General features: G+C 38.4%; 3 protein-coding genes and 1 long non-coding RNA gene across 4 annotated transcripts; 3 read left to right on the top strand and 1 right to left on the bottom strand.

Annotated features, from left to right (window-relative positions):
- Positions 1-30: 30 nt before the first annotated feature.
- On the bottom strand, positions 31-9249 carry LOC146469378 (ribonuclease P protein subunit p38-like). Its single transcript, XM_085123456.1, has 6 exons — positions 9132-9249; positions 5942-5992; positions 4265-4463; positions 3446-3598; positions 846-2363; positions 31-664 (listed from the first exon to the last, which is right to left on the bottom strand). The coding sequence occupies exons 1-5, from the start codon at positions 9227-9229 to the stop codon at positions 1683-1685; spliced, it is 1182 nt and encodes a 393-aa protein (XP_084979582.1). The 5' UTR covers positions 9230-9249; the 3' UTR covers positions 31-664; positions 846-1682.
- A 3449-nt stretch (positions 9250-12698) lies between these two features.
- On the top strand, positions 12699-15071 carry LOC146469377 (uncharacterized). Its single transcript, XM_085123273.1, has 3 exons — positions 12699-12849; positions 13241-13432; positions 13862-15071. Exons 1-3 carry the CDS (start codon positions 12753-12755, stop codon positions 14914-14916), a joined length of 1344 nt encoding a protein of 447 aa, XP_084979399.1. The 5' UTR covers positions 12699-12752; the 3' UTR covers positions 14917-15071.
- A 2947-nt stretch (positions 15072-18018) lies between these two features.
- On the top strand, positions 18019-20245 carry LOC146469376 (uncharacterized). Its single transcript, XM_085123278.1, has 2 exons — positions 18019-18372; positions 19359-20245. Exons 1-2 carry the CDS (start codon positions 18019-18021, stop codon positions 19968-19970), a joined length of 966 nt encoding a protein of 321 aa, XP_084979404.1. The 3' UTR covers positions 19971-20245.
- A 4665-nt stretch (positions 20246-24910) lies between these two features.
- LOC146469375 (uncharacterized) lies at positions 24911-26613 on the top strand. The gene is made up of 3 exons (XR_014867250.1): positions 24911-25099; positions 25919-25997; positions 26589-26613. It is a non-coding gene; the product is annotated as an uncharacterized LOC146469375 (long non-coding RNA).

Raw genomic sequence — 26613 nt, 5'->3', positions numbered from 1 at the left:
AATGAAACTGTGTCGCTGCGTCGGTGGGGTGTGGAAAAGTATGTTTGGTTTATCAACAGAGTTGATAAGGCCTAACTTGGCCACTGCAAAGACATTCAAGAGCTGAGGTTTCAAGTATTAGCCCCTTTGCAGAGCAAATCCTGATGATGGGATCCTGGGAATCGCTCTGACGAAGGGCTAACACTCAAAATGTCAACTCTCGAATCTCTACAGTGGCCAAATTTCCTTTGTCATCAACTCTGTTGATAAACCAAACATTCGTTTCTCTCACTGTTTGTTTGTTAATTTTTTGATAGTGGCACATAAGGCTGCTGTAAAGTGGCTTCATACCAGCTTGCTTTTGCATGTAACTTATTATAGCTTATTACTTGCAATTCTTTCAGTGACCACTTCTGGTATCTTGATGGTTGCGGCTTACAAGAAGTTTGACTTTATTCTTGTTTTTTTGTTTTCAAGTTTCAGTTTCATATAGCTGCAAGAGTAGTGAAAAATTATATTTGCCAGTAGTCTGTAGTCCATCCCCTTCCTTGAGTTTCCACACACACTGGACACCCTATAGCCATCTTTTACACACACTGGACACCGTATAGCCATCTTTTACACACACTGGACACCATATAGCTGTGCTTGAAAATCCTCTTACATGTAAGTATTACAGTCAAACCTCTTTATTACGGACACCAAGGGGACAGGAATAAGTGTCCGTATTATAGAGGTGTCCGTTTTAGAGAAGTAGGCTTTATATGGATTTTGAACAGTCTCTCAGGGACCAAGTGAACTGTCCGTAATAGAGAGGTGTCCGTATTATAGAGGTGTCCGTAAGGAGAGGTTCCACTGTATACTACATCTTATCTTTTTATATCTCTTTGAAAAAGAATGTTACTGCAATGAGCCTTTTAGACTTGACACAAGTCGACTGTGAGTGCCGAAGTTGTGGAAGTAAACAACAAAGTCGCAACAGTGACCAACAAGAAAAACCAACCTGACATAAAGAATATTGAGGAAAAATAATATTGGAAAGGGCTTTTAGAAAGTCTATGAGCCTTTCTATGGGCACAGAAAAATATGCAAAATAATTTGGTGGCCATTACATGTAATTTTTGACAGTGTCCGCATTACAGTGTCATGCTTGGTACTGTTGCCACTGGACAAAGATTTTTACTAGCCAGTGACATCTTTTTGACATTTCTGGGCCTGGTTTGAATTAAATTATTGTGTATTGAAAATTAAAAGTTAATGAAGGTTTTCATCTTGCAAACTGGTTTCAGCAAAAAACTGAAGGCAAAAATATTTTTGAAAACTGTTTATATTTGGTTTAGTAGTTTAAACTGGAATCAAAGTTTGCAGTAACCCAGGGTTAGCTAAATAATCACGTTTGAACAACTTGGCCCTGAAGGCTTCCAGTCAACAGCCATTCCATTATAAATATGGACATTTGGATTCCAGCAAGTGCAAATAATTATGCAACTTGTTGGCCAGCTGGATCAGAAGACATCACAAAGTTGTCAAGAAGCTGTCTTGAAAGAGTTGTCACAAATGGATCAAAACTTTGTCAAGTGGCACCTGGTACCTTGTACAGTACTGTCAGTAAACAGCTTTTAATTACCACATAAACTTTAATTTGGCCAGTAACAATGACAGTTGTATTACCAAGGTACTTGCACAATGTTGTCCTGTATTAATCACAACAGGATATTTAATTTTGTCTGCCCTTTATCTTTGGGTACTGTGTCAAAGCTCTTTATACAAGGTCTAAGATACACTAGTTGCACAGGTGGTTCAGTCTTCTTTTTGCCCTGGTTCTTCTTTGACCTTCTTCTTCTTTTCTTTTTCTCTTTCTGTTCTTTCTTGGATGTATCTTGGACAGTCTGATTTAATGTTGGAGCAGAATGACTAGTACCAAACACTGCAAGCAGCTCTTCTCTAGTTAACTTCACTTTTCCTGGTTTGCCTATCTCCATTGGTTTTCCTCTGCTCCCACGTGGGAAACCTGTGTTCCCTTCATGTGTCCCTTTTCCTGGTGTACCTGTGCTCCCATTTGGGACGCCTGTGTCCCCCACTGGCTTCCTTGTATTCTCTTCTAGTCTCTCAGGATTTGCTGCCATTGTTTGTATGGTCAGTTTACCTATGTTCTCCTTAGGCTTTTTGGTCCTTCTTCTCTTTCTTCTTTTGTGCATTTCCTTGATGCCTGGCAAATGTTCTTCATCAGAGTCATTGTCATTTACTGCACCAGTGGCAGTAATTCTTGTATCCAAAGGCTCACCAACCTCTTTCCTGAGGTGCAGCCAGGGAACATACAGTGGGGGTATTCTTTCTTTGATAAAATCAACCAGTTCATCAAAAACTGTAGGGGAATTTGTGTTCTGAAAATATGTATTACATAAAATGTAGTATCATTAGACAACAAACTTCTCAACTTCACTGAAAGGTTTCTGGCAAGCTAATGTAAGTGGGTTTTTTACCTTGAACTTGAAATTGCTGCATAAAAGCTCTGTTTTGGTACAACTAGTTATCATAAACTAGGACACTTAATTGTGTATTTATTTAATATAATTCTTGAGGGCTACAAGTAAAATTGTGTTAGGCACTACAGTCAACTCCCTTTATTGTCGACACCCTCAGGACCGTGAGTTAGTGTCCTTAATAGCAAGAGTCCGTTATAGCGGGAATTTATTTCAGTCAAACATCTGTAGTCTATTTTTGCTGGGCATAAAGCTGCTGTCTGTATTATCGGAGTGCCCGTAATAGCAAGGTGTCCGCAAGGTGAGAGTTGACTGTATTATGTATTACTCTTGCTAAATGAAGACTCTACCACTAATTTACGCACATTTGCAGTAAAACCCTTCAGTTCTTTATATTTTCAACAAGACTTCATTTATGCTGCTCTAAGTGGGATTATCTAAAGCGGCCGTTACACGTTGAAACTTTTAGCTGAAACTTGTGTGTAACGGCGCTGCGAAAAAAAAAAATTCACCAGGCATTGCACATGTTCGGTTTTGTGAAACTTTTTCGATCTTCTGTTGCGAGAAACTTTCACAAAAAGTAGAACTGCTTTCTACTTCTGCAGGGTTGCAGTGGTGAAAAAACAGGAGTTTCATCATGTAACACCACTTCGTGAAACTGGTCTTATTTGTTCTTGTCACGCTACGCTGTGTAAGCCAATCAGAAACCGGAACAAGTTGGCCATGATTCATGAGACCAGTTTCAACATTCCCGAACAAGTTTCACCATTTTATGTTACACAGTGCAATGCCTGCTGAAACTTGTTTCGCAGCGCCGTTGCACACAATTTTCAGCTGAGATTTTCGACATGTAACAGCGGCTTAAACCAGTTTGAAACTGGTTGTAGCTAGGTTGCAGACTGAACATCATCACTTTAATTACCACAGAGAACTCACATTTTTGTAGTCCCATCACTTACTATGATATAAACAGGAACACTCACTTTAAATCCAAAAGCAGCAACTCTGCGGACTCCCAACAACATGGGAATTGCTGACTCGCCCATGCCACTGAGTGCACAAGCAGGAGCATTTCTTGTCGCACATAATATTAGAAGATGCTCTAAGAGAGTGGTTGGTTTAATAGCTCTATCAACCTAAAAAACAAAACCAGCTGATCAGAAGTAAATCAACAAAAAAATATTTTCCAGGCTATTTTACAACTGGTTCTTCATTTCTTCCTCTCAGGAATCCTGCCATGACTTGAAACCATTTTTAGAATCAGATAAGGGTGTTAGTTTCTCAAGAAACTGTGGTGCAGTGGTGGAGTGAAAATAAATATTTGGTTTTATCAATTGAGTTTGTTGCGGTTTTTGTTAATTAACACTTTTAGCTCTAGTTTTTATTTTCCGTATCTTTATCAGTGTTAATTGTGTCCTGCACCTTCATTCCATCCTGAACAATTTTCGCACCATATGTAAATTCAGTTGTATAAAACATTTTCTACATTTTCATTTTATCACTCACCCACCTAAATCCAGCAATTGGTAAGTGTTTTTCAGTCGTCCAGTTTTGGTTTCAGTTGTCATTTTCGTTTAATTCTTTTTATAGTCGTTCTTAGTCGTTTTCTTGTTACTTTTTCTGTTAGGTATTTTACTAAACCCTGTTGGTTCAAGTTAATAAATTGTCGGATTGAAACCTGTGAGTTCTACGTGGCCCTTGCCACTTCAGAGTTGTTAATGAAATTTCACCACCGTAAAAAGAAATTCTACCGCTGACATTTTGAGCACTAGCACTTCGTCATTTGAAGTGAATCACCTTACCAGCACTAATTTGAGGGTGCCTTGTTCCAGTGCTCTTGTGACCTGATTGAGCCCGATCACAAGACTGGATCTCAGCTCTTGTTTTTTTGCTCTCTCTTCCTGCTCCTCCAGTATTCTAGCTTTGGTTTCTTCACTATCGTCTGCTGAAGGTGAAGGCATTCTAGTGCAAAGTTGTTTAAATTGAAGAGGCACCAGGGTTCTGCATTGACGATAATTTAATTGTATTAATAATTTATATTTTAGAAACAAAGGTAACTCTGGGTTCCTACTGGTCATGGAAAACCTGGAAAGTCATGGAATTATATAATTCATTTTCCAGGCCTGGAAAGTCATGAAATTTGGGTGTGGGTCATGGAAAGTCATGGAAAATGATGTTTATTAAAAAGTAAAAAAGAAATTGGGTTTGGTTTTCTTGCGAAGAAAATAGTAAAAACATACCCAAAATGAAAGATGATTTCCAAGAAAATGGTCAAATTAAGGTCATGGAAAACTTGGAGAAGTCAAGGAAAAGGTCATGGAAAGTCATGGAATTTCAATAGCTCAAAAGAGTACGAACTCTGTTACTAGTGGGCCACAACTTTTAGTTTGTGTCCCAAGCCCCAGTTGTTCAAAGAGCAGATAACTTTTGACAGTTTGTTATCCAGCGGAATAAATGTATTAGTTGAAGTGCATTTTATCCACTGGATAGCGATTTATCCACGGGATAGAGTTATCCGCTCTCTAAACAACTAGAGCCAGGACTTTAAAGGGTAACCCTGCAGTGGAATAGAAACCTGTTGGCAACAAGAACTCCATGTGTTCAATTAAATGCTGAGTTTGAATGACCCTGGGCCTACCTGACTGCTAAATTTTTTTTCAACAACAAATTTATTTTTAAAATAACCATCATGACATGATAAGGATTACAGCATGATAGTTACAGACATACAACACTGAAAAACATACCACATCTACATGGCATATTAAAACATTGTGACACAACAACCAGATTTTGGATTTTGTTTCAAAAGTTGTGATACAAAAAACAACAACGAAAACATAGATCTGTTAACTGCAAGCTATATACTTAACAGCTGGCATGACAGGACATGGCATTGGTAGGTACAAAATTACAGCTTGCTTATTGCCAAATACTGTGTTTTCTACGCAAGCCTCCATGGTGGTAAATTAATTATGTTTTCAAAGCTTACTTCAGTCTGCATATCCAAAAAAAGTTGAAATTCTAAGTTACATGTAAAAGAGATCGTGACTGCAACTAAATTACTTCGTAACTGTTGGCAATAATTGTGGGTAATAATAATTATCCTTTCAGTCCTCCTTTGATTTATTTTGCTAAAGACGGTTTAACAACTAATTTTATAATTATTTGTGACAACAGTCTACCAAGATTTTCACTCTTTCCTTTTTGTTGGATTTTCTTTCTTGAATTTCTTTTTCACATGCTATTCTTGTTCCTTCTATTGCTTTTGTACAGATCTCTACCAATGTTGTAATCATCTACAATATTTGTAACTCTAAAAATATCTCCAAAAATGTTGCAAAAATAGTGTACGTCTTAAAAGGGGTATTAGTACACTGTACATGTTCAAAATCACCTGCAAAACTCTAAAAGAACTGGGTTATTGCACCAGTTAACATTTAAGTATTTTATAAATTAATGTAAGGAGCAAATCTCACCTCAAAATCTCATCACTGATCTTTTTGTTATTGCCATCCATCAATCCAGGCCTACAGAACATAAGGAAAGGGGCTTATAAGAGAGAGGTTAGAGTAAGGGTTGTGCGTGACAGAAACATTTATACCATCAAATGAAGACTACCCATCCCCCACTCCCTTACAATGTTGAGTGTGTGAACTGAAAATGCTAAGTGGAGTTGTACATTGTTTTGGGGAGAGGGGGTAGGGAAGTAGAGTGTGATGGCGTCTTGGTCAGATCATACCAAAAATAGAACTTGAAAGCATACAAATTGTAATGTTCATTTGTCCCAAGTATTTTACGTAGTAGGTTAAATGCAGGTCATTCATTCAACCTAGGTTTACAACAGGTTTGACCTTAAACCACATTCCTCCTGTATCAGACAGAGCCTGAAGAGGTTATCAATTATTAATTAGTAACTAAAGAAAGGACAGCCTTGGGTTTTGCGTCGTGGAATGATTTAGTGGCAGTGGTTGCACATGACCGAGTGCCATGGTGAAGAAGAATTTCCGGCCATTTCCCTCCTTGGGGGCAAGGAAATAAGTCAAGTCAAATGATGCATACTTCAAAATCACACAGTCTTTAGTCAGATTTCGTGGACAGATCTCCTCACCCTGCGAGGAACAACATTAAAATGGGGGATGAGAGCACAGGAAAACAAATATGTATTAGCTTGGTTATGAAGTGTCACGGTTATTGTTAGAGCAGGGACAGAGGGACCATTACTTGCCTATTATATGCTTTATCCCCACTATTTTTACAATACAAAAGGTTGAGAGCAAATCAACCATGTGGTCCATGCTAAGTTATATTGGTCCCTCCTAATCAAGTACTTAAAACAAAATCCCTGAGTGTCCCACTAGAACGTGAAATTTCCTAATGTGAAGTCTTGTGGAGGATGTAAACACACAACAGCAAAATTTTCTATCTTTTTCTAAACCTCAGGGTTCAGTCTCCAAGAATTTAACTCCAGGAAATTTCACCTACATTTGGCATTTAAAGCGACATGGAATAATCGTGACTACATTTGAAAAAAGCCAATTCATTTTAATAGTGACATTTTCGCGGCCATCTCCGTCATAGTTGCTTAAGCTCCCTTATGTTTTGTACTAGCAGACAACATAACAGAGTAGTAGGCAGAAAGAGTTCAAGTCCAAAGGGGTCTTGGGGAAAACTAATGTGAACTAAGCAGCAAATAATCGTCTGTAGAAAACAAAAGTTTGCATTATTTTAAGTGGGCTGCTCTTAAGAAACGAGAACAAAACAAGGTTTCATTCCCTTTTGTTAACTTATGACAAAGTTGTTAAAGAATTTCCTCACTTCTAACTCAGCTGAAAATCAAGGCGATGTGATGCCATTTAAACTACATGTAAACTAAACTACAAGGACATTAAAATGAATTACAGAGTTTTGGAAATGAGGTTTACAAATGTGCCATTTTTTAGTAATTAGCATTTTTAATGTAAAATTTTTGCCTTAAAAAATATTAAAGAACTTTCAGTCTTCCTTAGAATCTAACAGTTAAATTTTGACTTCCAAGCAGAAAGAAATAAGTTAAATAAACATTTGTTATAGATTTATGAATTTTCAGCTTTGTTGCCATGGAATCATGTTATAATATGAAAGAATCTTTCACTAATAACAATATTTGATTGTTCAGCATTGTTTTGTCTAGAATTGAAGGCACTTTTTGAAGTGTGCTAAATTTAACTATGCCAGGCAAATAACACATGGCATTTTTCATTCTTACACAACCCAACAAGCTTTCAGTTTTTACTTCTAATCACTAATGTGTATCCACGTTGACTGATTTCATTGATTAGTTCTAAATTTGTTGACCGAGAAAATTAATACCATCACTGCTGACTAGCACAGAAGTTAACTATTATTATTGTGTTCAATGTTGAAGTATTAGTGACAAGTCGTGTTTTCCAAAGTCACTGAGCCCCTCTGCGAATACACTGACAAAAACCTGAGAGACTACAATAATACCTTGAGTCTGAGTAAAACATTTTCTTGAAACAAACTTATCTGGAAGTAAGACAGACACCACCCTCTGTCAATGGCCGTCCCCTGACTTTCCATTGCCTGAATCTATTAACAATAATATTATTGAAACCTCCCCTTTTACGGCCACCTCACCAAAACAATATTTTTAGAACAATTTTACATGTATGATTAATACCAAAACCAAAGAATTCTGTCCAAGGGTGGCTGTTCTAAAAGAGGTTTTACTACATGTCTTTGAGAGATATTTGGAATTAATTTTCATTAAAAGATATTTGAATTTGTTTATTTTAAGTTATATCATTACACATTGTGTGTACTGCTTGAAACACCCACATGGTTGCACAGCAACCAACATGTACTTTTGTGGCATCCACTGAAAACCTCTTTGTTCTTTAGTGATAAATTGCTAAATTCTCTCCAGCTCATTACACCAAATTTAAGTTGATAGGAAGAGAGAAAGAAGCAACTAATCGAAATTGTAAAAAAATCGACTTCAAATAGAAGGTTAACTGGAAGTCTGGATAAGTTGATAGTATGCTTTTGCCTAATTTATAGCATGGAATATATAAATTCAAGCACTTCAATCAAATTAAAATCAATCCTTTAATTATAGTTTCGTTAATAATTAATGTTTCGTTTACCACTGCTTGATTGACATTCTGAAGTAGCACAAATTATTAACAACAATAAAAAAAGTGTTGAATTTTCTTCCCAGCTGGATCTGTAGAAAATTTCCACATGTGTATCATACAAAAAATCAAAGTACTTTTTCCTCCTAAATGTTAAAAATGACAGATACAAATTATTTGAAGGTTTTTGTATTCGTTCGAGTCTGATACACAAAGAAATTTTAAATAAACTTAGCAATTTACATGCAAATTACGCGTATACACCCATCAAGTAAACTTATAAAGCCATTGCTTTAAAAATTTTGACAATTTTTGCCTCCCATAAGCTTAAGTTTTCTCTGTAAAATGTAATTCATTGCTTTCTACTGCGAGTATAACTATGGTTGAGTCAAAAGTACGGTCGCCATCTACGGCACGAGTAATCTTAAGTCTGCAGCTATAAACGCGAGTTAAAATAGCGCGTGGAAAGTTTTAAATTTAATCGATACTCCGTTTAACAACAAATGAGTAAATCAGGTATAATCGAACTTACCAGTGTAAATTATACGGCGAAGAAAGAGCGTGCTTCGTAGAACTTTGTGGAAATCGTCTCTTACGTATGCCATCCTTCTTCGCGCTTGTAGCCGCCATTTTAATCTGTTTTGTTCAGCCCAGACCCCTGCCCTGCCAGGCAATGACGGGCGAAAAAAGCGTCCAACAAAGAAAAGAAGGCGCTTTACATACGTTTACGAGGAGACGACGTCAATTCTGCTAACTAAAAGACTGCCGTAGGCAAGGACGTATGCAAATTATAAAGCAACAAAGATGAATGATGTTTTATTTTTAATTTGCAGGGCCCCACTGAAAACCGGCAAGGCGAGTGGGCTCCCTGGATAAATATTATTATTATTATTATTATTATTATTATTATTATTATTATTATTATTATTATTATTATTATTATTATTATTATTATTATTATTATTATCCCTATTTCCTTTAACTCGGATACCTTCGTCAACAGTTCTACCCGTCAGAACAGGAGTTGACTCGCGCTATGAGCCGAGAGACGCATAGAAAAAATATAAAACTCTAAATTTGGCAATATCACAGCGACAAGACGTTGAGAGATGCCGGGTCGTTTCCAGTCAACCTTGCAGCAGTCAAAAAAAGTTAGAATTACGTAAACCAAAAAATACATATGCAGCCAACCTTTTTTTCGTCTTGTACTACCGTAAGGATCACTTGCTGTCTATAAGGACCACCGATACACGGTGAACTTTTTTGCTAATAGCTTGATACTCAGGTATAGAAAATTGGGGGTAGCCACGCATTTTTTCAGAGATAATCAAGCAACAATAATTCGAAAAAGCAGTAAAATACATACAATGTATGGCGTTTGTTCCATATTGAAGCGTTGTTATCTTTGAAAAATGCATGGTTACCCCCAATTTTCTTTTTGTATACCAAGAGCACTTGCTAAGTTCTGCTTTCTCCGCATAGTTTCAAACCTCTCTCCACCGCAGACAGTCTCCCTCGCAGCCGTTTTTTGGGCTGTCACGTCATTTAGATTTTCAGAAGACCGCAAACAAACCGCAAGGAGGATGAGAAAGGAATGCAGTTCGGATGTCAGCAGCCGCTTCTTTTTGGGGGAGCGTTGCGTGACAGCCCAAAAAACGGCTGCGATGGAGACTACACCGCAAAGGGGCAGAGGTCTCTTTTCGCTCTTTCGAGCTGTATGGGGCCTGGGGAAGGGAGAAGGAAAGCGCGCGGAGGCTGGGGAGAAGGAAAAGGAAAGCGCGCCCTTAGAGCGCGCCCCTGATTTTTTATTTTCCCCGTTCCCCGTTTTTCCTCCCTTTCACCACTGATGGAGCCTCTGCGGAGGAGAGAGGTTTCAAACCGCGCAAAAATATCCCTGTATTACTAAGCACCACCCATAGGAAACCCGCGAGTATCTCGAGATGCGCAGAACGTATGCGCAGTAACAAAAGTAGGCACCGTCCTTAAATGACCTTAATTTCTATTATTACCGCCCCAAATTCTCAATACACCCCAGAGAGGAAAAAGCATTGTTTTATCAGGGCTGAGATCCGCCGGTTTCATGGACACTGGGGTGGGACAATTCCACGAACATTGTTTGCATTTCGGATTTTTACACTTTGTGTTAGAATAAATTTGTTCCTGTTGTCTGAACAAGTTCTATTTCTTTGTGTAATTCGCGTTAATTTCCCTCATTTTGAATTTTTTGCACATCTTTCCCGTTAATTTCCATTATTGGGAAGTTATTTTTCCTTCAATTCGCGTTAATCTAAGTAAGTTAATTTCGAATATCTTAATTAACACAAACGTTGATTTCCTATAATAAGGTTATGTCCAAAAATTCCTCAATAGGTTTTTAGTGCGAGGCCACATAAATCTTACGGAATTTTCTCTCTATCTTTCTTTGTGATTTTTAGTTCATACTGAAAAGGAAGAAACAACCCGGAGTGCTTTTGCGTGGTGGGCGACTATCTGGTGGTGTGTACAAAATTTTATACCTTTCTTATTTTTTTTCAGCCCTAAATCACATCCTATTTCATAAAAATTGACCCAGACTGCCCCCCTACAAAACTAACGTCCATTTTAACTGCTAACGATTAAATTTTAAAAATTGATTTTCAGGCCGCGTTTACATGAGACTGGGGATCAGTTTCGTCCGTGGTATGGTCCCTTTCTTCAAAATTTCATCCCAGGACGAAGAAAAGTATCGTGCTTACATACGTTTTCAGCTATTTTTTTCATCCGGGTGCTGGAGACCTCTGGGGGTCTGGTCGGTTCGAAAGCCGATTAACGCTAATCTACGGTTAAAAGTTAATCGAGTTTTTCACCTCGCTCTTTAAACGTGGTTTTATAGCCTAATTTCAATCTAAAGGTAAAAAAAAAGTCTTGAGTCAAAACTGAGGGCCAAAAATCTTTTGGAAGAATCTTAACCGATTAGTGATTAAACTTGAATCGAAGTTCACGTTAATCCAGGATTAGCTTAATCGGGCTTTGAACAACTGGGCCCTGGATAAAACGGTCACCGTCCCCGCAATCATGTAAATAATAGGAAGCAAATTTCACTGCCGCAGACCCACCGAGATGAAGCTCATTCCGGGATGAAACTCGTCCCGCGCGATGAAACTCATCCCGGGACGATGGTCACTTATGAAAACAGGCCTTTTAACTGAGCTCAGCGTCCGCCTTTAGTAGGTACGTCCCACGTTGAATGTTATGCATCAATTCTGAAAACCTTTTCGAGAGTATTCGGCCCAAGAGGTATTTTCCAATCCGTTTCCCAGTTTTTGGTGCAAAAGCAAGCTCATTATATTTATTTCTCTTGTAAAGTTTTCAACGTTTTTAAAAATATCAAAACTATACTTCAGATAAATGAACTTTTTTGAAGGAAAACAGACTTTTGTGACCTGGGATGGGCTTTTGAGGAACTTGAGGAACGCCACCTGTAAGGATAAAAGGGTTCGCCTTTTGAAGTACACTAGTCTATTTGTTTGTTTGTTTGTTTGTTTGTTTGTTTGTTTGTGTACCAGTTGTTGCTTTTTTTATTGGTTGCTTTTTTTTCTCCACACTCATGTGAGATTGGGAATATTTTCATCAAGAAAATTTAAAATCAGACTTTATACCTGAAATAAATTATAAATGAAAGAAATCGAAAAGTCGTAGTGCTAAAATCTAGCAAGGTGTAATGTTTTTATCGCAGTATGTTGATTGGATTACAAGAATTAAATTGCTGCAATAACTTGAAACAAAAGACCACGCAACTCAGTAATGATTATTTTCATTACTATTGTTTTCTAATTTGTTATTCTAATAATTATATTGTATTTTTGGTTTTTATTTTCGCAATACCAAGAGCCTAAATGGGAAGGCTAATAAAGGCGTTTTTTCCCGTTCCAAACCTTTCTTTTTTAACTGAAGACATAGTAAAATACAAATGCAAACCCAAGAAATGTTCAAAGCAATACAAACTTTGCTGCAAAAAAAAAATGAATCATCGACAAAAAATTCCGGCGTGCCGGATAAAGCACGCTTCTCGCCGACCAATAAAATCGCACAAAAATACCGTGTATAAAAAGGCGCGAAGCACGCGCGACCACGTTGTTTGTCTTTGTAACTCGGTGTAAAAAGTTGGCAGAAGATGGCTTATGGTTTGAGGACAGTTCTTGTGGCTGGTTTGTTCTTCATGGTGGCGAATGAACGAGTCTTAGGCTTGCCAACGAATATTCAAGCAAATGGTGAGTGATTTCTTTACTTCTCTGTGGAGAAATACTAGCGAGGTCTTGTTTGCATGGTACGAATTTTACGTCTTTGGGAGTGAGAAGCAAGATTTAGTCTCATTGTAGAGGCATGGTTGAAAGCCTTTGTCATAGAAAGTAAATTAAGGTCGCAAAAGTTTTACAATTCTATACTTTGGGGTGTCATCCGTTAATGAAATTTGCTGACATATAAACCCCCAATCGATTTTATTGATTTTTAAATCGTTACTGGCAACCCAATTACAGTTGGACTTGAATGCGAACGGGCTCTCGTACAGTAGACATTAGTCCTAATCCAACTTAAGCTTTATTTCTGTACTGACCGTTAAATTTTTTATGTATTAGACACGTTTCATTTCCTTCGTTTCAGATTATGCGAAGAAAAGTTTAACCGACAGGGAGAAAACCCACGTCCGTGAAGTGCTGAAGCTAGCTTTGCGTGAGCTTAAAGATAAAGATATTCTGCAAGTGTTGAAGGAATCGTTAATTTTGCGGTTCAAGGTCTGCTTCTCTCCGTTTCCTCTTCCAACTCCACCTCCTGGAGTTATCCCTAGTCCTTATGGTAAGTAATTATAAGACCACTGGTTCTCAGAAAAATGCCTCACTGGAAAAGAAACGCAAAAACAAGAAAAAAAAAAAAAAGAAAGAGAGAAAGAAAAGAAAAAACGTTTTTCATTATATACAAGACACGACTTTACTTTGCGTTTTTTAACAAGCTTACCCTTTTTAGCTGTTCCATGTTCAGTGCTTTAGACGTCTATAGGTCATTACATTAATTTAATCTTTATGCGTCTGAATATATGTAGTGATTGTTTAGCTGTTTGAAGGACTGTACTGTGATCGATTCGTAATATGTGTTGGTTTCGTTCGGCTTAACGATCACAACCTAAGAATACGGCCGCTCTGAATATCATACGGGTGACACGATTTCTTTAATTTTTGAAGGTTTAGCCATCTTGTGAAGTTACTTGTCGCCTTTCTTTCCTTGCAGGAATCACGCAAGATGACGAGTATTCTCCAGAGCAAAAGAAGGGACTCCGCGAACTTCTGCTTGAATGTTTGAAGCTCATCGATGAGGAGGAAATACTGAAATTTCTGAAATCCTCCATCGATTTCAGGATTCAGTATTGCCGTTGGTCAGGTAAAATCCTCGCAACAAGCAATCCAATTCCTCAACCAGAACTAAGAACCACTCCAATGACGACCCCAGGAAAAACTGCTTCAGGGTCTACAGCAAAGAGAACTACCGTAAAGTCCACTGCTAAAGCAAGCGAAGCAGTCAGTTTCGGCTCTGGCCCTGCAAGTCCGTTTACTAAGGCCACCAAGAGAGAGCAGCAGGCAGCGGCGGACGTCAGCTCGGAAGAGGTCCCAGCAGATGATGTGGCCAGTGTACTCAAAGATGTGGCTCTTGACAATGCACTGTCGTCCATCTCTCAAATGGATGAGAAATCAGTTTCGTCGATGGACAAACCCTCTCGCACATGGGTTGTTGATAACGATACCGCGGGAAGACAACTCAAACGGATGTTTAAGAAGACTGATGATGTAGCCAATCCCGCTCAAGAGATCACCCTTGAAGATATGCTGTCGTCCATCTCTCGGCAGGAAGACAAGTCAGCTTCTTCGAGGGAAAAGCCTTCTCGGAGACGAGTCATCGGGAACGATCCCGCAGCAAAGTTAGCCAAACCACTGTCAAAGAGGCTTGATACTTCCTCCAGAACCAATCCCTATTCAAGTTTGGCCAAACTGGCTTCGGATAAAAACCTGTCAGACTTCCTGGTTAGTGAGCTAAACCCGAGCGTTGCAGAGAAGCCCGAACATAACAGCGATCAGTCGGTCGTGAACACTCGGAAAAAGATCGGAAAAGCGGCTTTGAAAACAAAAGAGCATGGCTCGGAGATTATAGAAGCAAACAGCGACAAGGGTGAGTTTGCCAGCGTGACCAGAATCGACTACAACGAGCTGGCACACGACCGAGAGAAGCCTGGGGTAGTCGGAGTAGACCTGGGTCTAATTGTTGAACCAAACGAAGAACTGTCATTGTAATTGCAACAGTGATATATGAAATATGCCTCGATTATATGGCAGAATATAAATTTTGATTTAAAACATAATTTTAAAAGACTAAGTATAGATGAATGTATTCTACGTGTGAAAATTATTTAAAAAGTTTGATTAAAATCATTGCAACGCTCACTAAACGGACTTATGTCGTATTGTTTCTTGGCCGAAGAGAAAAAGAGGTATTGAGCGGTCAAATCTGACAGATCTTCCACGGAAATGCAAATTGCAACAAAGATAGCCTGTAAGCTCGGTTTGCTCGCCAATTTTCATCTCACCCAATACCCTACTTGGGAGCCTGTTCAAAGGTTATAATCAAGAAAATGTTAACCATTCAAAAGGACACCATCCTCTGATTGCCAGTGCGGTGATTTCTATTACTTCCGCTAGCTTTAAATTAAAATTTGGGCTGGTGCCGGAGATGGCCGCCTCCGGCAAATTCTTGCATAACCTGTTTTTTCTTGTTCTTTCTCTGACTTAATATACCGGAAAAAAGACTAGCTTTAACTGACATATTTCTTCGGTTTTTCAATGAAACATTTCAGGGGTCATTTTTTTTGGGACAATTCTACTTTTTCTTTGTACATTAGCAATTAAATTCGAGTCAAAGTTTGCGTTAATCCTGGATAAGCTTAATCGGGTTTTGAACAACTGGGCCCAGGGGCAGACTAACTATTCCTTGAGTAGAAAGAACTATTCCGCTCTTGCCAAAAACAGATAGAACAGGTCCCAAATTTACCTGAATACCGTCATTTCATGTACAGTCAACTCTCGCCTTGCGAGACACCTCTCAACAGTCAACTCCCTTTATTGCGGACACCCTCGGACGGCGAGTTAGTGCTCTTAATAGCGAGGTGTCCGCAAGGCAAGAGTTGACTATCACAGATACTCCGATAAAACGAACAGCAGCTAAATCCCCGGCAAAATAAATTGCAGACGTTTGAATGAAATAAATTCCCGCTATTAGGGAAACTAACTCGCGGTCCCGAGGGAATCTGCAATAAAGGGATCGAGTTGGCTGTATTCGGAAATACATAGTCCCAAACGCAACCTCTGCTAGTGATGACGTCACAAGTGGTACATCTTACACGCCACAAAAGCCCTAGCTGGGCAGAAAAAAGGCCTAAAAGCGTTCTTAAATTGCGTCCAGTCAAATTCTTTTGCATGTTTATCTATAGCTTCCAAGAATGTCACGTATCTTAACAACCCCGTTCCTAATGTTTTCCCTTGAATGTTTGATTTTATCAACAGAATTGATAAGCGGATTTGTCCACAGTAAGGTGATTCGAGTGCTGACGTTTTTCTAAGCGAGCAGTGGACCTACGCTATTTGTGGGAGCATGGTAACGTGGACATGGTCGAAAACAAGAATAAATTAGTCGAATGAAAAGAAATCGATGATTCCGGGGGGATGAAAAGTGCTGATTTGGAAAATGAATAATAATTGTGCTAAACTTTGGCGGCTTTCTGTGGTTACCATAATGTAGAGAAATGCCACAGACGCCAAGTTTTCGAAAGAATGGTTGAAATCACGAAGGCGATACCAATACTAGAGGGAAGACGCAATAGTGGTAAGGCCAAAAAAGCCGGCGCTCTTACTTCTCCTCGCTACTTTTCTTGGTCGAATCTTTTCCTGCCCGTTTCGAATTTATCCTTAACCTATAATCAGACGTTCTTTTTTCCGGGAAAGCGCGAAAGTGTGGCAGCGCGAGAGTCGGTCGGGTGCAGTGGTCGGGAGAAGGGACGTTTTTTTCTACCTTCTCAAGACCACCGACTCTCGCGCTGCCACACTTTTGCGCTCCCGCGAATAAAAGAACGTCTGATTACAGGTTACTTTTTCCTTGTCCCCACTATCTGCCTCTTGGTATATGAGGATGTTGTTGATCTAAAGGGGGAGGAAGGGTGCCGGGCAAATCAAATATTCTTTACCCTCCGTTTATTTTATATGAACCTATTTTATAAGAACGTGGAAGCTGAGATCAACCAAAATTTTAAGAGCGTATAAAGAACATTCCTGCTCAGGCTGAGAGTCGATTAAGAACTTTTTTATTTTGCTAATCTGTATATAAAATCAAGGTAACAAATGTAAATTAACCAAAATACGAAAGAGTTGTATAACATTAAAAATGGTGACACATCTTGGTTTGTCATATTAAATCAGCAGTTCTTGATACCATATCTCAGCAGGCAATGCACTTTGATAGGTTTCCTGGGGCCCGTTTCTCGAAAGTCCCGGGAACTCACCGTAAGTATATTTTTAAATGTTTTTTCGCCGATTACACAGTGATTACAGGCATCATGTGGTACTTGGCCAATGTTACCATAGAATTATAAGGTTTTAAAATTTACTATTGAAAGCTAACAAAAATTAACTTCTGTTAAGAATTGACAAGAAACAATTATCACAAAAATCACTCATCGGGCCCGGTAACTTATCGGGTCTTTCGAGAAACGGGCCCCTGTCCTGAAACTGACATGTAGTGTATACCATGTAATTTAAGAACTTCTGAAAAACGTTTTTAGCCTCAAATTGCAAAAAAGAAAAAAAAAAAAGAAACATTACAAGAACGTTCAGCCTCAGCTCCAAAATTAGACGTTGTTATAGAAAAAAAAAAAAAAAAAAAAAAACAGATGGATATAAGGAGAAGGGGGTTACTTAGCGCGGTTCCTTATGGCATTTCCGCAAATTAATATTCGTTGGGGTTTTTCCCTTGTAAGGCAGGTGGCTTAAAACTCCATTAAGAACACGTTTCGGGTTTTTCCCGAATACCAAGCTTCTTTTCTGTTTACAATTGAAAAATACACAGTCTCTGCTCTTGTCTGCTTTAATTCTCCTACAGGAAGGAAGTATGGGTGGGAAGCTTTCAAAATGACGATCCAGATTTAAACACTTCTTATGATTTACACCCCGGTTTTCTCGGAAATGAAATTCGTAGAAATGTTTATTATTTATGACGGGTGACTTCCCTGATGACGTAAGTTTATTTCGGTAATTTCCCAAATACTAAAGCCTCATTTTCATGAAACTATAACAAGTTTCTGGTTGAATATGATTATAATTCCCTAAAGTGGTAGAAGCGAAGACACGATGCCAACTGCTTTTTCCGCTCCCTCTCTCGAGCAATGGATGAAATACGAACATAGTCCAATGGCAAAGCAGCAAGAATTCATAGACGGATACAAAGATGAGTTCATAAAAGTACCTATCGATGGCGCGGGCAGTATTCGAGCTGGAGATCATCTTGTTCGAAAAGGGAAAGGCTATGAACACCACATGCTTTGCACCGGCTTTCAGAGTGGTGATCAAGGTAACATTATCGAATACACTGGGCCTGCGTGGTCTTTAAGCGCATCCTCCAAATCTGCCTCGTTCAAAGATGCAACTGGGAAAGGAACGATCGCAGAACAGCCCTATTCTGTCAAAGATCTTGTGGAAAACAAGGTACGTACATTATCACGAGGCTATTGAAATTGAAAATGGATTTTCCCGAAACGAGTGAAGGCGAAACCACAACTTGTCGCCTGACTCCCGGGTTTGAAAGAAAATCTGTTGTCTAATAACGACGCTTTAAAAAGCTGTTGAAGGATGGAAAACTAACTACCCCTTTTTCATTTAAATAATGGAGTTTCGTAGTCCGATGCAGCCCCACCGTTAGATTGCGTTGAGGAAGATGACAGGCTGTTTTCCTACGTTAGTAGTCAATGAATTTCAGGTTTTCTCTCGGTATTTGGGTCGATCAGTGAAGCGTTTACCAAACGAAATTATTGATATAAAATTCAATATTGAAGTTCATTGTCAAAGATGGTTCCAAATTCATGGAACACATGCCCAGATTGGAAACACAGAAAGCAGCATAATTTATAATTTTAGCACTCTAATTCTGCTGGGACTTTGTTACTCTTCTCACTTCTTGGAATTTATTGTTTCCTTTATAGTTTACAGTCTATTTTTGCAACCCTTAGAAATAAATTCTTTGGGGGAGGGGGTTGCAAAACAAAACACCTTCCTAGGGGGGAGTATCAATATTTTTCTGGAACTGTACAGTCATGGCTCCAGTTGGGATTTTTTCTTTGTTTGTTTGTTTGTTTTCTTACTCCAATACCTCAAAAGGTACCAAAACAACAGGGGTTGATGGCTTGTCATTCCACTCTGCACTAAGAATGACACAGTCTGCAGAGTATGATAGAACTTGATGAGATCTTGCATGTGCAGTGGTATTTTCTGCTAACAAGTTCTGCAGACTGGAGAATGACTTGAAATGAGGCTAGATCAATGATGTTAAATACAGTGCGCATATCTAAAAGTTATAAGCAGTGCTGGAGTATGAAAGTAAACCCTCGGAAAGTTGCATTGTCACTACTTGTTTAGATAATGCCCTGGTTTGTGCTTGGTTTCAACTCAACAGTCTGCTGGTTCTTTTTTCCCAGGTAGAGAAGATCATCTGGTCAGATAAATTAAAGCGATTTTCTGTGGCAGAGGTGATAAGCAGAGCCCGTACCAGACTTCATGAGACCCGCTATGATGTTTTGAAGAACAACTGTGAGCATTTTGTGACTTGGAGCATGTGTGGGCTTAAAGTGAGCCTTCAGGTGAAGAGTTGGTACATCTGGGCCCGAGAAGTCACATATTCTACTGTTGCAGGCGCCTACAATTACATTGGGAAAAAAGTCAACGAAAAAGTTACTATCCCACTACTTATCAAGTTGGCAGCTAATGCTTCTGATGAAGTCGCTGGCTTTATTTGCGAAAATTCCCAGTACATAGGATTTGGGCTAGCAATCTTAATAGAGGCCGGCTTGGCATCTTATGAAATCTGGAAAGCTTTTAATGATCACAGTCAGACTAGTGAAGAGTTTAAAGCCAAGTTGGTCGATGTTGTTGCTAAGGCAGTTTGTCGTCTAGGGTTTGGAGTGATTGGTTCCTTAGTTGGAGGGATCGCTGGCCCATTGGCAAGCTTAATAGGAGGTGCTATAGGGGCAGGTTTGGGGCATATGATTGCTGCTATGATATCATGGGTGTATTCATATGTGGAAGGATAAACAGAATTAATAATTAATAATCAATTATTTGCTTTTCCAGAAAATATCCATATCCCTTGCTCACAAGGATTTTTTGCCACTATCAACCCCATGAAAATTCCAGTTAAGCTTCCTTTATTTATAAGGGGTTTAGTTTCTAGAGAAACTTTTGTGCCACATCAGTGGGGAGTGGAAACGAATGTTCTGTTTATCAGCAGAGTTGATAAGGTAAATTGGCATTGGAGATTTGAGTGTTGAGGTTTCAAGCATTAAATTAGCCTTTCATCACTGCGAAATACAAAGGGCAAACGCTCAAAACATTAGTAAGGAGTAATTTTAGAAAGAAGCAAGTAAGTACATAAGCAGGTAATTTTCAAGTTTCAAGTTTATTTTTTTGTCACAATCAAAAGAATTACAAGACATTGTAATAACAATAGTGAAATAAAGGTGGTGATGAAGCCCATGAGAAACCACAAGGCTTTTAAATAATGGGCTCCCTCTATCATATATATTAACAGATAAACAGTAGAATAATGACAGAATTTGTGCCGGTTATGTGTATTTTCTTTGAATTCTGATTGGTTCGTTTGGGTTTTTACATCTGTTCTGAGTAATTACTTTGGGTTTAACACTCAATATCAATTGAAAATCGCTCTATATTAAGTCAGTAAGTAAGCTAGTTGTGTTTAAGGGATTATTTAACCCGTATGACCTCCACTAGGTGGAATTTGTTTCCATAATATAATTCAATAATTATCAGTAATACCAATGTGATTTCAACCCAAAGGTTTTGAGCAGATAAATTTGTAGGAAAACTCTTCCTGGGGTTATGTAAATGCGACATAACTGTATTAAGTTATTCTTTGTATTAAGTTTCAACATTTCAACAATAATTGAAAATTGCTCTATATTGTCAGTAAGTAAGCTAGTTGTGTTAAAGGGATTATTAATTTTAACCCGTATGACTTCCACTAGGTGGAATTTGTTTCCATGATATCATTCAATATCAGTAATACCAATGTGATTTCAACCTAAAAGTTTTAAGCAGATAAATTTGTAGGAAAACTCATTTTGGGATTATGTAAATATAATGCGACATAACTGTATTAAGTTATTCTTTGTATTAAGTTTCAACCTTTCGTTACAGGATGAAACTCTTATCCTTATTAATTAAAGCTGCTTTTGTCAATTATGCCGTGTTAGCAGAAATTTGAATTGTACCAGAGTGAAAGTCTCTGAGTGACCGGTATTGTGTGAACTGCAGCATTACAGAACAATAAATATAGCATGTATAATAAGTGAGACTGCTGTAAAATTTTGCAATAAAATAGTGAAATCTGTGAATCTGTAATGTTCATGATCATTAGTCAGCCCTAAGTCCTATTAGCCTCATTAGCGAGTGCAAAATTCAATTTTACCGTATCCTGTGCTATCCTGGACCTAGTAGAGAAACGGCGTCTGTTTACTTGGATTTGACAATAGGCCAGTATATGAAAATTAATTTTCATTTTCTGTTTCCTTTTTGCTGCTGTTGAAGCTAAATCTATGTTTCAAAAGAAATCACTTTCACTAGTATGTTTTTGAAAATATCTATCTAATGGAAATGCAGGTATTATAAGATCGTGAACGAGTGCCAGAGATGTAAAACTGGTGTGTCTTCATCAGAGGATTGGAACACCACCACACTGATAAAAGAAACAACACACTTATTATTAGCTTCTACCGTACATCAGATATAGCTGCTCAGGTTTTTATTCTCGGTGTGTTGGCACAGGGGTATGGGGGGAGGAGCAGGGGAAGGGAGGGGGCCTCCTCACAATTTTTCGCGCATGTGTGTGGCTTGGTTCTCCAAACCCTGACGCTATTTCAGACCAAAACATGTAATTTTCCCGTACCCTTTTGCAAAGTTGGTCTCTATAATTCATACCATTCAGTCGTACCCTAGAAATCAGACTTTCCGACCAAAATGGTCAAAAATCTACACCCTACTACACACCAAAACGTCTCATAAAACCACATCCTTTGGTGTCGCACATACCCATGTATAGCTTATATTGGGAAGTACCCATCCCACCCACCCACCCCCCTCCGTTAACAATCTAGTAAGTAGTAGTATGTGCAGCATCCAAGGGTATATTTTACCTTTTATTACCCAAGATAGGTGACATTCGTTATTCAGGCATCTCGGGAAATCAACGTTTGGACTAAATTAACTTATAACAAAAATTTACATAATTATTGTAAATACAGGTACTAGCTTTTTTACTTTATAGCGATTCAGAGATGGCCGCCATCCAGGGATTGGTTGCAAACCACCTATAGACAAGTGTTGCAAAAAACAACAACAAAAACGTTATTGAGCTGATCCGATTATTCAACTTCCGGGTATAGCTGCGAATAACCAAACGTCCAAAGCTCAAAAATATATTCTGATCCAAAAGCAGCAACTCTCACACAGACGAACGGTTGGGACTATAAATCTTCACCTAAACGTCAAATCTCAGGACGTAACACATCGATAATTCCGATACTCGATCAAAATCGATTCAAATCGATATGAATCGATATAAATTAATCGATTAATATCGGAAATCGATAAAAATCGATTGCCCGATTATTTGTGATTATCGATATTGATCGATTTCATTAATCAAGGTTCGATTAGTATCGATTTTGTTCGATAATATCGGAGGCGGAAAGCTACTGGTTTTCATTCGCGTAAGTGTAAATGGGGAGATAAGATAGACTCCCAAAACGTTATAAGTTGTATCGAACCTGAGCTATACTTTGTTTGAACAATCGTTTATCTGCTTTATTTGTATCTCCCGAACCTTTTTTACGCTGTGAAACGGTGTAAGACGTGAGCCTGCATGAGCATTGACTACTGCTAAACTGGTAAGCCGGTGCCCAAGCGAAGCAGTGATTCAACTTAAAACTTAACTTTAATTACAACAGATTGACTATCGATTTCATCACAAAACAACAGTAACTTCAAATAAAACTGATAAAAATTTATTGAGACTTATCGTGACGAAGTCAACGCGTTGAAAACGGCATTGAACCTTTTGAAAACAGAGTCTCTCACATTTTGACTGGCAACAGACGACGGACAACGCCCTATTTAGTCAGCTGAAGTAAGATTGTGTTCAGAGCTATCTTGTTAGTTCAATAAGAAAGAGTTATCGATGTGTTACGTCCTGCAAATCTTCGATCACAATACATGCATTGCAGCGAGTCTGGATTTGAAAATCACGATTAAAATACATTTCAGTTATTATCGTTTAGTGTTTCGGTTAATTACGTACCTTAGAAAACGAAATTAAGCTGATTTGATTTGAAAGAAAAAAAAATTCACCCATCGCGGACGAAATTCGTTCCTCGTTCCCAGTGCCAAAACATTGGTTCTAGTACTCAGTCCCTGCCGGCTGAGATGGCTCCAAAACTGAAGGAGGGTTGGAGATCGGGCCGTTCCTGAATCCTTCAGTTTGTGATTGTTTGGAAGACAAAGAGATCAAAATAATAGATAGCCTAGCTCACTTACTTTAATCACAAAAAGGAAGTATAAATTTTCGGATCAGTTGTACACACTTTTCGCTTTGTTTTATTTTGTTTTTGCTCAACGTATATCATCAGATTTTCATTCGGTTTCTGTCACAGAAAAATTTGAAACATCAACAGCTTCCATCTGATTGATTGGTCACATCCTAGAATTACATCCTTAAGCTCGAGTAAAGTTATTTATTTATTTATTTATTCATTTATTTATTTATTTGCTTTCTTTTCGGCCGGATCTACTGCAGATGTCCAACCCATGTGTATATTAGATAAATTGAAATCAAGCACGGTTTCAGGGTCTTTTAAATATCACTATTTCAGCTCCTCATCCCAGACCAGTTGGGTTCACTGAAAGAATTGTTTTCCATGTAACTGGTAAATCAGTTTCCATGTTTCAAAATATACTCACTTTATGGTCATTTCCACTTAATTTACGTGTAAACTGACATCACAACAGAACTAACTTCCGTCTGAAAGTACTTCTGGTTTCAAACTTGTAATGATTTACTACATGAAACGTGTTTCTGACCAAAAAACAACCCCCAGAGCACAATTGTTAATATAAAAGCACGAAAGTTAATATTAGCTTTAAAAAATGGAAGAAATCTCCTCTTGATAACCGTCAACCATCAAAAGCCCCAAAATTAAACCGTCAAAGCTACCCCTCCCCCCCCAACCCTGACATTGAGATCCTCTTGTTTTGCAGCGGACGACTCAAACGTGCACGGAAAAGGCACACGTGCAAAGGAACTGGAAACACGTGCATTTTGTCTGTTTGAAAAATTTTCATTTTCTCGCTAACCCTGCGAGAGAAGCCTTTCTCAACACTGCTTACAGGCTGCAATTTCAATTAAGTATTTTTCCACAGCAAACTCAGTTTCGTTCAGTCAAGTTTGCATTTTCGTGCTTTTCCTTACGTCCCTCAACTACAGTTTTCATTATTTTTTTGTCATTTCCACTCAATCGTTATATGTTTTTACTTGTCTTTGTTTCCTGCATTCTTATCGTCCAATTTGAATTGGAAATAATTATCTACTGCTAAAATTCATCTTTAATTCATCTCTCATCTTCTTGCACATGGCGACGTTCGCAAAGTTAACCGTCCAGTATCTCAGAAATCCTTGTCAGTTCTGAGCTTTTATGGAGTATTATCTCTACCTAAAGAACTTAAGGCTGGTTTCCATATGATCACGGATCGCAGATCGCAATAAGGTCTGCGATCGTCTGCGATCATATGGAAACCAGCCTTTAGATAGAACATGGTTCGCGATCGCAGGATCGCAGACGATCGCAGAATTAGTTTCCATATGATCGCAGACGATCGCAGACCTTATTGCGATCTGCGATCTGCAATCCGCGATCATATGGAAACCAGCCTTTAGCCTGCGTCGCAGACGGACTTAATAATCCCCGGTTATAGTCCGTCTGCCACGCAGGCTAAAAAGAACTTCAAGGCGACTGCAAAGCGCTGGGGAACCACAAGACTGTAAAACAAGCACCACTGAAGACAAAACGACACAGAGAGCAAGGCTTTGACGTTCATCAATTGCAGATTAACGAAAATAAAACCTCAAGGAACATTTATTCTATGACAGGTAATTTCTCTACGACGTATCAAGTTTTTATAAGTTTATCTTGAAACGAAAGTCAAGTTGCAAGTTAATTAGTTTAATAGACCTTAATAATTTAATAGTTTAATAGTTCAAAGAGGAGTGCAAATCTGCCCGCACGGACTTTAGACGCCAAGATGCAAGCTAAAACTACCCTAAACGTATTTTTTGGTATTTTTCACTGCTCAGTCGCAGCTTATTCAATCAACGCTATCCGACAGCGCGCGTTAGATCTGAGATGATAGATAGCCAACTCGGCGCTTAGCGCCTCGCTGGCTTTAATAATCTCTTATCCAACAAGAGCGAGTGGAATAATAATTGTTTTCATTAAAAACAATCAAAAAATATTGCTAGGTCTTTCTGATTTTTCTTTGCAAGAACAACAAGAAGACAATTTAATGGTCGCTATTTCTCGGGTATGGTATAATAGCTCATATACCATTGCCGCTAAGCCAATCAAATCCCTGGAATTGCATTATACAATATTGATCCAGTTTTTAATAATTAGTGCCAGAACCAATTTTACATTCCGGAAAAACTATGTATTGAGCTGCAAAGCGTTGGAATTCTTGTCGAAATATGGTTTAAGACGTTTCTGTCCATTCAGCAGTTTCAGAACTTGTCCTATACAGCACCGGTATGCTCATTTAAAAGCAAAGACGATAATGACTACAGTTGTCCGAGTGTGATCTTTCCATGGCAGCAGAAAGTTAATATTAACTTTAAAGAATGGAAGAAATTTCCTTTGATAACCGTTAACCATCAAAAAATATTAATTATAAGTGTAAGCGCTTTTAATTTTAGGGCAAACAGTGAATGCAACCTAGTGGAGTTAATCAGAAGTACAATTCAGAGAGCAAGATAAATCATTGTCGATAAAAAAGTAAGTATTTTAACTGTTTGGCAAGAGTGACAGAATTACTGGGCCACTTAAACAGCAATTAATTGTTTAATACATAACGTGTCACCAAGCAGGGTAAGGTTGTCGCTTGTTGGTGCTTGATACCTTGTCTTAACTAAACCTTGTCTTGTACTAAACTATATCTAGAAGACGCAATTCATTATTTAGTATCATTGCGTAAAAAGACCAGTGCACTGATCTGGGTCAAATGACAACTTCATTGTACTGGCTGGCAGATGAACCTGAATGACTGAACTGAGAGCCTTTTTCAGAGGCACTCCTAAGCAACACTGCTGATTTATTTGGCGTGTATAACAACTGGGTAATTTATTCTAATTGAAGTGAGGATAAGACCTGAACTGAGTGGAGCTGCCATAGGCGCCTTTTGAAAAATGCTAATGTTCTATCTTACTTACCTTAGGGACAAATTCATTGACATCGAAAGCTGACTGAGTGTCAGAGGCTTTCCTAAGCGACCAAGCTAATTCTTTTGACGTGCATTACAACTGGGCTGTTTACCCCAGTTACTATGACCTGTGCACCATGTTAACCAAACTTATGTTTAATTTAAAGTATAACACTGAACATGATGCATGGA

The sequence above is a fragment of the Pavona decussata genome, unplaced genomic scaffold, assembly GCF_977016875.1.
Source record: "Pavona decussata unplaced genomic scaffold, jaPavDecu1.1 SCAFFOLD_124, whole genome shotgun sequence".
NCBI lineage: Eukaryota > Metazoa > Cnidaria > Anthozoa > Scleractinia > Agariciidae > Pavona > Pavona decussata.
This window is presented reverse-complemented; position numbering and strand designations above follow the sequence as displayed.

What these genes read in the sequence shown, in the direction of transcription:
- LOC146469378 (XM_085123456.1), bottom strand. Translation starts at nt 9,229, where the DNA reads ATGGCGGCTACAAGCGCGAAGAAGGATGGCATACGTAAGAGACGATTT. An exon ending in TCGCCGTATAATTTACACTG is followed by an intron (nt 5,993 to 9,131) that starts GTAAGTTCGATT and finishes TATGTTCTGTAG; the next exon opens with GCCTGGATTGATGGATGGCA. An exon ending in ATCAGTGATGAGATTTTGAG is followed by an intron (nt 4,464 to 5,941) that starts GTGAGATTTGCT and finishes TCGTCAATGCAG; the next exon opens with AACCCTGGTGCCTCTTCAAT.
- LOC146469377 (XM_085123273.1), top strand. Translation starts at nt 12,753, where the DNA reads ATGGCTTATGGTTTGAGGACAGTTCTTGTGGCTGGTTTGTTCTTCATG. An exon ending in AACGAATATTCAAGCAAATG is followed by an intron (nt 12,850 to 13,240) that starts GTGAGTGATTTC and finishes CCTTCGTTTCAG; the next exon opens with ATTATGCGAAGAAAAGTTTA. An exon ending in AGTTATCCCTAGTCCTTATG is followed by an intron (nt 13,433 to 13,861) that starts GTAAGTAATTAT and finishes CTTTCCTTGCAG; the next exon opens with GAATCACGCAAGATGACGAG.
- LOC146469376 (XM_085123278.1), top strand. Translation starts at nt 18,019, where the DNA reads ATGCCAACTGCTTTTTCCGCTCCCTCTCTCGAGCAATGGATGAAATAC. An exon ending in AAGATCTTGTGGAAAACAAG is followed by an intron (nt 18,373 to 19,358) that starts GTACGTACATTA and finishes CTTTTTTCCCAG; the next exon opens with GTAGAGAAGATCATCTGGTC.